Below are 11,029 nucleotides of genomic sequence, written 5' to 3'. Positions count from 1 at the left end.
CTCGAAACGATCAAACGCTAAGCGCCCAAGATTTGAACTTGACTAAGTAATTACTTTTTTAAAGACAGAAATGGTATCCAAAGTAACATTAGTAACTAGTGCACACATCAATACTAACAGTGTACCCTTCGCCAGAGGGCCGAACGCTAAGCGCCCATGATCAGCGAGTAGAACCAATCCTAGTAGCTTTAGCGACACAAGCGATGTCTGTATACGAAACACGCATCAAGAGGTGGTCAGTAACATGTTTAGCCAAACCAATGACAATATGAGTCAATATCGTTGACTCATATAGCGCGCTTCTCAGAACGGTCAACGGTGTAGGCGAAAATATGACAGACCACGATCTGAACCGTGATTTCTATGTTGACATCGCTTTTGTAACAAAATCTATTGTAATTCGTTTTATTCACTGATCTTGAGCCACCGAAAGCCATTTTCCTATACATTTAGTGCGGGGTCCTTTATATCTGTGAAAATTCGATTTTCGATTTTTGGTGATCGATCCCAAAAGAAGAACTTGATTTTACCATGTTCTGAATGAAAGTTCAGTGAAATTTTCTGAAATGTTCAAGGAATAAGTTCCATCCAATAATATTTAATTTTTAAATTCATGGCAAAGGCGGTATTTATTGTAATGTTTTCTACATGAATTCATTTTATTCGATACGTAAATAAGCAACATAGTGTAAAAGATTCGAAAAAAACTAGAATTTACTACATCTTTTCTATGAACATTGTTCAAAGAAATGACAATTGTTTAAAAATAATTGCCAAATATCCTAAGCTGAAAAATATTACTCTTAACCTTAGTTAAAAGTGTCATTAATTCCAAGAAATACTTCATTTTCATAATTTGTTAGAAAAAATTTATACATATATAAACTGTTTAAACAATTGCAAAATATGTCACAAAAGAAAAATATTTTCATTTTTCTCTTTGAACATTCCTTATGAAATGACTAGCCTTAATTCGTAAGAAATTATTAACCAGTATTTATATTTGTTCGAAAACTGGGCTTTTCCCATTTAAAAACCCCCATGTTAATTTGTAAAGCCCGGGGCACGGGTTAATGTTGACCTATTACAAAAAAAGACAAAATTCGAAATTTCTTCTTCCGGTAAAAGAATAAAGGAGGGGAGGGGAGGTCGATCACCAATAATCGAAGGTCGAATTTCTACATCACACCAAATTATATTAAAATTTCGGCATATAGAAAGACATACATATTGCACATATTTAACAGACCTTAAAAATTTTTTATTATATTTTCGTGATTTTGTAAAAAAAGAAGCTGTTTTAAAATTTATGAGATAAAAAATACAAATCATTTTGCCTCTTCCCCCTCACAAAGAAAATGTTTGTTCGTAATATTTTACCATCTTGATTATAGAGTTCTTGAGGAACACATGCATCTTTAATTTTATCAAAATTTGATATCCAGTTTTCATTCGCATGTCTTCAAGCAAAGTCTATATAAATTTAAGGTCAGAAGTTTTTTAGATGTAACAATTATAAGTATTATTTTTTTATGTAAAGAAAAAATTGGACACAAGTTCGATGTATGAGTCGAAGTTTTTTTTTACCTTGGCGTTCTATTTCATTTTTTTTATTTTTCGGTGAGCATATATTGAAACATCAATTTTCATGTATGTACGAATTACGTTGTATTGGTTAAATTTAATTATGTTCGCAGAACCGAAGACCTTTCTCTTCTCCCCCTCCCCCCCTCTCTTTTCATCGCCATTTATTCTCGTCGTCCTTCCGAGATTTTTTTCCATATTCATTGCTCTGAGTGAAAATTATTGGACCTCTTAATTTGAGGTCTTTACGAAATACACGAGGTTTGCATCATAATACATTTGGTCGAGAAAAAAAATTTCAGTGAAGTGAGTAATTTCACGAAACATGTATATGAGTGAAATACTTAAAAATAGAAAAGTAATTTCTATTAGATTCACAAGAAGCTGTGTAATGAAGCTAGGCGAATTGCGCTTTCTTAAAGAAGGAAAAGAAATTTACGATATGATTGTTTAGGGTTGTTATCTGATCTAAGATAAGTACACAAAGGAAGAAAAAACTGCAGTCGTAAAGAGAGCAAAAAGATAATAGTTTTTTTCTTCTCACGGTCTGATAAAAAGACAGAAGCTGAGAGTATTGGGTGAGAACGTTGACCCAGCTTACGGTAATCCGAGTACAGCTACACCTGCTTGAGGTCAGTCAGCAATTTTTTTATAATTAAAAGGACATTGTTTTCAAGAAATCTAATTTATAAACATTTTTTTTAACCTAATAAATGTTTTGCTAGAGGACGTAGGCTTGAAAATTAAAATGTTTTTATTTGAATTGCTGGGTATACAGTTTCTAACTCGGATTTTTAAACGAGTCTTTTTAAAATTTGAAAGCTGATAATTTAAAATTGTTTAATCGTTAAAGGTTTTTATTTTAAATACTTTAAATTAGGGATTTTAAAATTCTAAAATTTTCAACGATTTAAAGAAACGATAGAATTTTAGACAATTATATTTTAAACTGTTTGATTATTATCATGAATTAGTTTGAACGGGTACACATTTAAATATTTTAATATAAAATTGTTTAATTCTTAACACTTTCAAGTACAAAAATGCTTATTTTCACAAGATTTTTACTTGAATTTTAAACTATTCCATTGGTAATGTTTTCAGTTTCAACTGTTTGAATGAAAATAATTCTAAAATCAATGTATGAAGTTTCTATGCCAGATACTAATAATTTTAACTAAACAAAAGAAAACAAATCATGGTCGTGTTAAAACAGATTTCTATAGCAGTCATGTAATATAAACTCTTAATCTGAATAAAAATACCGAAACGAATTTAAAAATCAAGGAAGAAATTGAGATGCAAAGGTTCAGAATAACAAAATTGAGAACAAAATGGTACTTGACCTTTAATAAATAGTAATAAATAATGGAAAAAATTGCAATGGAATCTTATTGCAGTTATTTCCTGGTTGACAATATTATTGCTGGATTTAGCAATGAATTATTAATAGCTGATTCCACTAATCTCAATGAATAAGCGTTCTTACGCGAGGAAAAGGTCGACCATTATTGACCTCGACTTTCTAGGATCAATTTATCGATCTAAGACCATTGCACCTTCCTAGCACGTACCTTTCGTTTTATAATTTATACATTCAATTTTACTCATTATCGTATAATCATCGATCCATTATTAATAGAAAATGCTTGTGTCTCGTCACTTACATCAGATTGATCGATATATAAATTCAATTTGAAAATCGGATCAATGCCAATGACAAATGTCTCTACATTGCTTTGATGTTTCCAATTCGTACTTCATACATTACATCTTATACGTATTTCGATTTTACCATAACGATTAAGCAATTCCTATCTGCTGGAAATTGATTTGCTTATTTTCGAAATCAAAGTTGATCTCATTTAATCGTAAAACTGAAATTAAATTAATAAATCCAAGTTTTTATTATAGTTGACGTCTATGTCAATATTTTTATGGTCACGTAAATTTTTGAGTACTTTTTTATAGAATTTAAAATGGATTGAATTACTATTCAAGAAAAATAGGTTATATGATCGATAAATTGAGAATGTTATCGAGGTACAAAACAGAAGACTTGAAAACTGTTATTAGATTTTTTTAGTAAGGCGTCTGGTTTTTGGTTTTATCGCTTATGAGAAACATTACTTTGATGTCAGGATAAAAATAATTCAAAGCAAACTGAGTTTAAGAGTTTTGAAGATATAGAATAATTGAGATATTTTGGCATAGTTCTAATGAATTCTTATTTATATGGCACTTATTTAGTTTTTCAAAAATAAAGTTTATGCAAGTCAAGGTATTTTGTTTAAATAACAGAAAAGGCAGGATAAAGGATACGCGCGCGATTATTTTTTTCTCACTCAAATTTTTAATTAAAATATAAAATTAATATTAATACCAATTTTTTGTATTTTATATTATTTATCATCAAGTATACTAGAAAAAAATCAAGGACAAAATTTTTGATATTGATGAATTTATATATAATATTTTTTTACAACAAATATAAACCATTTTTAAGTCAAAGCATTTTTGTTAAAACTAGCCGATATACGATAAGAAAACGCTAACATACCCTATTGTTATCCAAATATTGTAAATGTTCAATTAAAATCTAATATTTTTGTATTATTACCAGCAATTTCAGACGAAAAAACAGTAAGATAACAGTTTTTTTATTTGCAGTTTTTTGGTTTAAATAACCGTATTCCGGTGAACAATTTTAGCATAAATTAAAAATTTGTCCAATATTATATTCTTTTAAATCTATACCGAATTACGATGAATTTCTGGTATAAAACTCCAACAAAGCCAGAAATAGTGAATTTAATGACCCCGAATAATAATGTTAATAATAATAATAATAATAATAATAATAAATTAAATACACCAATTTTTCAATGAAAAGCAATATAAGACTACAAAAGATTGTTTTTTTTTTTAAATCGTCGACTTCTGATGAAAAATGTTAACATAACTTCAAATTCTTTTAAAATTGTCAATCTCCTTTGAAATATATGTAGATATTTCGGGTGAAAACGCTAGTTTGGCCAAATTTTAAATCTTCTTTGAAATATAACGATTCTTGGAAATCTAATGATCTAAAATTGTTAAAAGATTCTAAATCTTGTTGAAATTATAATGATTTTGGTTTAAAAATACCAATTTTCCATGTAAAAGCGCCGATTAAACCTAAACTAGTTAAAAAATTACGAATCTTCCTTGAAATTTATAGATATATTGTTCAAACTTGTAAATTTTATTATTTCGAACAAAAACGGTTGGATTTTAATGTATATAACTACTTTTGTTTAAAATCTTCCATTTCAGGTATAACACACCAATAAAATCTAAATATGACGAAAAATTGAAAATATTCTTTGAAATCTAATGAAATAAATAAAATGATTCCAAATATTAAATCTTCTTCGAAATCTAATGGTTGATAATGATTTTTGCTTAAAATAACCGTTTTCCTGTGAAAACCGTTAATATAAGCTAAAATTGTCCAAAAATTGCAAATTTTCTTCGAATTATAAAGATTTTAATTTTAAAATACCAATTTTTTGTGCAAAGTGCTACCCTAACCTAAAATTGTTTTAAAAGTTTGAAAATTTAAAATGCGATGGGTTTTGTTTCAAATTTTATATTTCGGTAAAAACCATATCAAAACAAAAAACGTAGATTGTTGACAAATTTCTAAACTTTCAGAACTTTTGGTAACCTTGGTTGCTTTCTCATTTTTCTTGCCACTTTTTTATTTTTTCTAAAAAAAAGAATTTTTTAAATTTCTTTTTTAGGAAATTTTATATGTTTTTTCAAATTTCAAGAGGAACATTTTGTGTTTGTCCAAAGTTTTTTTTAAATATATTTTTGTTATTCTTGGTTTTATTTTCCGATAATAATTGTTATAATATTAGAAATTCACAAGCATTAAACATGTATAATATTACAATATTTTATTATATAATCTAACAAATTTAATTTAGGCTCGCATAAGAGTATTAAAATGTACAAATATTTCTCAATTCACATAGAATTTTCTATGATTTCTTTTATTGAAAGGGATTATTTGTAGATTTAAGTTTTTAGATTTCATAACTATAAATTTTATAAAATAAGTTCAAGTATTGAAAAGCCCATCAGGCTTTCGACAACAATGTGTCTGATATTTTCCAGACATTTGGTAACATCCTTATTTTTAGATAGGAATTTGAAAACTGATTGCTGTAGTCTTAAATTTTATTAAAAGTCAGGAATCCTCACAAATGGTCAGAAGTTCTGACGACTTCTAAACATTCTGACCATTCCTAACGAGTCCTGACTATTTCCGCTATGTTAATACATCTCGTAAAGAGAAAAGATTGATAAAAACGGAAAATATTTTCAGAATCACCTTCAATCATTTAGTAAATAAATATTAATATTTAAATATAAGTAAAAAGAGAATGTGCGAACCCTAATAAAAGAATTATCCTTCAAACCCAAGTTATGATGCTTTTTGAACATTTTCTAACGAATTCAGACTTTCCTGACGACTTCTGTGGAGAAACATAACGAAAGTGAATAGAAATAGTCGGAAGTCCAGACTTTTTTAGTAGGATTAAAAGAAGTAAAAGTTGACTTATTTAAACAATCTTTTGTTCCAGACTTGGCCCAGATTCGAGCACTGGTGGAGTCATCGGCAATGTTGAGTGGTTCGATGTGCCCCTCATGTGAAATGCCATTCGATAAGGGTAAAAAAAGACGTCTGATAGATTCCTGTGGACACGAGAGATGCTATTCCTGTCTATTTCGGAGTGAAGCTTGCCCTCTTTGCTTAAGAGGGACTAGGGACCTTTTTAACGAAGAAGACGGCCTCCAGGGCTCTTTTCGCGATGGAAGGTTTTTCTCCTCGGGGCCCTTGTCTATACAGAGTCCATCCGAGGACTGGATCGACGACTCTTCAGCTGTAAATTCCTCATGCAGCAGCCCAAGACCTCGCACCAGGGTTATCACCCGGCCACATATTCCGCAACGATCTGCTCATGTAAGAAATTTCCCTTCCATAAAATCACTCTATTATAATGTTTTATACATTACACATAACTCGTAAATGTATTTATAATTTATTATAATTTATAGATGTATTCATTATATTTAATAACATCCCTCAATCTCTTGTTTAAAAAAAAAAACGATCTCTCCTTTTTTTAAACATTTTGAAAAGTTGTCACGAGACCTCGCATACATAGACTATCTGATTAGTTGCGACATTCCATGAACATGACTTTCAGTGACTGTTTTCAGTATGTTTATATCTATTCATAAAGATTATGAATTTTTTGCACTGTCAATTTTGTCAATCAAATCTTAAAAAAAATCATTTTTATTTCATGAGAAAATTTATTGCTAAGTGTTTCTAAACATTATTTATAGAAGAAGAACTTCATTACAAAGCATTTCTTAATATTAAGAAATCATTCTTTGTTGATATTTTGCTACCACACTATGATTTGTAAACTTTTTCACACTTTTAAAGAGATGAAAAAAATAAAATTATGGACAAAACTTAGAATATCCTAATTTACTATAGGTGCATGCACTTTTGATACCGGGAAACAAAAAATTACTGGTACAAATAACAAGACTCCTTGGAAAATTTTAAAGGATTGATGTTTTATTTTAAAAGATTAATTAAAAATTTGGAATTTTTAAAAATAATTTGTTTAATTTTTCAGGACTTAAAAAAATGTGTAGGAAAGATTCGAATCCTTTTAAAAAATATCTAGAAGTTTTGAAAAAATTTGAAAAATAATTTAACATTTGAAAAGATTTAAAAAGACTTTAAACAATTGTAAATTTTTGAAGATTTTGAAAATAAATTATTATCGAACGATAAATGATTTTCTATTTAAAAAAATTAATTTTTGGAGAATATTTAAAAAGATTTCTAAAATTGTCAACAAAGAATCTGCAAGATTTTAAGGTGATTTTTTTAATTTTTCAGAATTTCTTAAAAATTGCAGCACAAATTTTAATCTTTTTAAAAGATATTGAGAAGGTTTATATTTAGGTTAATTTTGAAAAAGAAGCTTTTTAGGAGTTTTGAAAGGTTTCAAAAGAATAAAAAAATTGTCTTCAGATTCAAAACATTTCAAAATATTTCTGAAAATGTCGAAAACAAGTCTAAAAGATTTTAAGGATATTTTTTTAATTAAATTTTTTTTCCAAAATTAAAAATGTAAACAAAGTCTGGAAGATTTTAAGGTACTTCTTTTAATTTTGAAAAATATGTTTAAATGTTAAGAAAAACTCGATTCTGTGTATTATTTTTCCCCTGAAAATGAAAAATTATATGCATGCGATTGATGATGCTGGTTTGATTAAGAGAAGGTAAAGATTTCTGAAGAAAGAAATTTGTAGTATTAGGAAACCCTAAAAACTAAACAGTCTTACTTTTATGGAATTTAAAATTGGACAATTGAAACCTTATGTTTTTCAAAATAAAAAACGTATGCATTTAACAAATTTTAATTTGAACTCTTAAGACTTAAAAATATTTAAAAATTAAAAATTGAATGTTAAATCTGAAAGTACTCAAATTTCTATGATTTCAAATTGGAATCGTGACTCTTCAAGTATCTTAAACGTGATTATGCTTGAAAAAAATCTAACATGTTTGTAAATACTCCCGATCTGTAAATCACATGACATAAATCAAGTTTTCTCATTACATGGACATTAACATCTGAAAATTTGTCAGTGCTACTAGCAATTTCTTGCAACTTCAATTTCTTTGTACACCCTTTCAACACTATTCAAACATAAAGACTGTGTTTATTACTTTGGATATTTTTAATGTTTTTATGGCTGAATGTGCATGAATAGTTTATAAATTTTATAACTTTCAACATTGTTATGTGCTAGATAATAGGGAAAGTTGTTTTACGAATGTATAAATGAATGGGTAATAAAATGAGAGTAGCGCGATGAGTTCAAGAAATAATGTTGCACTCAGTAAAAAGGAATTCAATATGTTTTCCATTATTATAAAAATCCTTTTTTTCAAAATATTTCCTTGATCCCTGGAAAGATTTTCTGGTACTTTATAATTATTATATTTTTATATTATTTTTGGATCAAGTTTGTAGATAAGTGGATTTCTTTGATAAATTGACCTAATATGAATTATGAAGAGTCCTTATGAAAGTACAATTGCAAATACCAGAGAAAGATGGTGACACATATCAGAACCCACACATGAAAGAACCACACCTACGTGTTCTGGCTCATGGAACTTGACTTTTTGCCACCCACTCTTTGATTTTGCTTCCTTGACAAAGGCGTACATTTGCAACATTGAATCCAGATCAGAAAAATTATTCGGACTACTGATCCATAGATTTAAAACCCTTTATTTAGATAGTCTAGACATTAAATGATCTGCATTGACGATACGATTACGAACGCTCCTTCTAACTGAAATTCCTTTCAGCTTAACAGTAAACAAAAATATAATCCACTTCAGGAGCATAGAAATAAACTTGAATAATAAAAAAAAATTTGCGCCCGAGAAAGATTAGAAAAGAAATTAGTATTAACAATTTTTGTTTGGTCTTGATATTCTTGGGCTTGATTTACTACAGATCTTTCTTATTTCACTTTTATTGAATTTCAGGGAAAAGGTTTATCATAATTTGAAGCATATCTTACAATACAGACAAAAATCTGCTATGGTTATAGGATTTTCAATTAAAATAGGGACAGCATATATTTTACGTAATGATTACCCATTTTTCTGCAACGTTTACAAAATTTGCAGTTATTTTATACATTTACGGACATTTTCTGTAATATTTACAGACTTTTTGATCAGATTTAAAAATTTTAAACTGCTAATTTGACAGGAAATTCCAGTAAATATAACAGAAAATATAAGTCAATTTATAAAATGAGTGCAAATTTGGTAAACTCTGCAGAAAATTCGGTATTCTTCACAGAAAATCTATGCTTCCCTATTTTCACTGAACATCCTGTAATCCTAGCAGAATTTTTTTCTGTGGAATTAGATGGCTTAAAATTGTCAGATATTAAAATTTAACCATTTTTAATTAAATCCCTTAAGGTTGCAAAATTTTATTTCAGTTTTGGTACACCCATAGTAGAGCAATTTGTCATTGAAATCTTTTCAAACCATATAATCTTCAACCCAAGTACTAAAAATTGAACAATTTTGAATTTAAATGGATTAAAAATGTACAGTTTCAAATTGGAAGCCTTAATAGTTGAGCAGTTTTACATTTGATACTTTTAAAATTTACTACTTTCAAATAAAAAAAAAATAATTAAAATATTTCCAAATTAACATATTTTTAAATCGTATTATTTTAAAATGAACGCCTTGAGCTTGAGGAGGGTTTGAAATCGAATAGTTTGAAATTTAAAGGTCACAATTAGATCATTTTAAATGTTTCAAATGGAACAATTTTTAATGTGAATTCTGAATTCAGTATGCATATTTTTAAATAAAGCGATTAAAAATTGAAGACATACATTTTTAAACACTTAAAGTTTAATGAAATTAAATTAAAAATATTGCAAATTGAATTATTTAAAATTTAAACATTAAGAATTGAAATATTTTCTTTTTGAAAATCGTTAAAGAAGAATCATTTAAAATTGAAACACTTATAACACAGCCAGACAAAAAAATATGATATAGCCACTAAATCAGACTAACATACCTATGTATATGTTTTTGAAGTCGCTGAATCCGAATCTGGTATCAGCTTTGCTATTTCGCATCAGGGTTTAGAGAAAATTAGCCTTTTAGCTATTATTTAAAAACAACATAGTGTGAGAATCTGACGTTCTGAAAGCTTCCTGAGCGGCTCAAGATAAAGTCAAGATAGAAGAAATAAAGAAGAAATACAAGTTAAGATAGGCGACGGAAATAATTTTTTAAATTTCATCACCTTAAAGTGCCACATTCAATCTTTAATTAGAACCGAACTGTAATGTTTTAGAGCGTCAGATTCGAACCCTATGCTGTTTAAAAAAAAATGTACGACAAGCTTATTTTCTCAAAAACTTAAAATGATGGAGCAAATCTGACACCAGATTAGGATTCAGCGACCTTAAAACATATAAGTATGCTGGTCTGGTTCAGTGGTCTTGTCACTTTTATTTTTTGGTGTGTCTGTGAATTATAATGATTTAACTGTATTATATTAAATAATTTGTCATTAATAATTGTAATTAAGGCGATTAAACATTAAAAATATAAATTTCAAACTCCTAAAATTGAATAATTTTAAATTCAAGAAATTTTAAACCTGATTCTCACTGGATACTCTTAGTTCATTTTTAAGAAAATGGTCTTGAGGGGTCCTGAATGCAATACTGACCATTACCTTCTGATCTCAAAAATTAACTTATGTCGGGGTTGGAGAAAAAAGACACCCAAGAAAGCAAAACA

General features: G+C 28.1%; 1 protein-coding gene across 5 annotated transcripts in view; it reads left to right on the top strand.

The window, feature by feature from the left end:
• LOC117176109 (protein TANC2) overlaps nucleotides 1–11,029 on the top strand; it is a 115,038-nt gene that overhangs the window by 93,357 nt on the left and 10,652 nt on the right. For all 5 annotated transcript variants that reach the window (XM_033366151.1, XM_033366155.1, XM_033366150.1 and 2 more), the window contains one exon: nucleotides 6,219–6,598. In XM_033366151.1, coding sequence (XP_033222042.1) covers nucleotides 6,219–6,598 — 380 coding nt within the window. The remainder of the gene's footprint in view (nucleotides 1–6,218; nucleotides 6,599–11,029) is intronic.

Source organism: Belonocnema kinseyi, chromosome 7 (genome assembly GCF_010883055.1).
Source record: "Belonocnema kinseyi isolate 2016_QV_RU_SX_M_011 chromosome 7, B_treatae_v1, whole genome shotgun sequence".
In the NCBI taxonomy this organism is placed as follows: Eukaryota; Metazoa; Arthropoda; class Insecta; order Hymenoptera; family Cynipidae; genus Belonocnema; species Belonocnema kinseyi.
The sequence above is the reverse complement of the archived record's forward strand: the minus strand, read 5'-3'. Positions and strand labels throughout refer to the sequence as shown.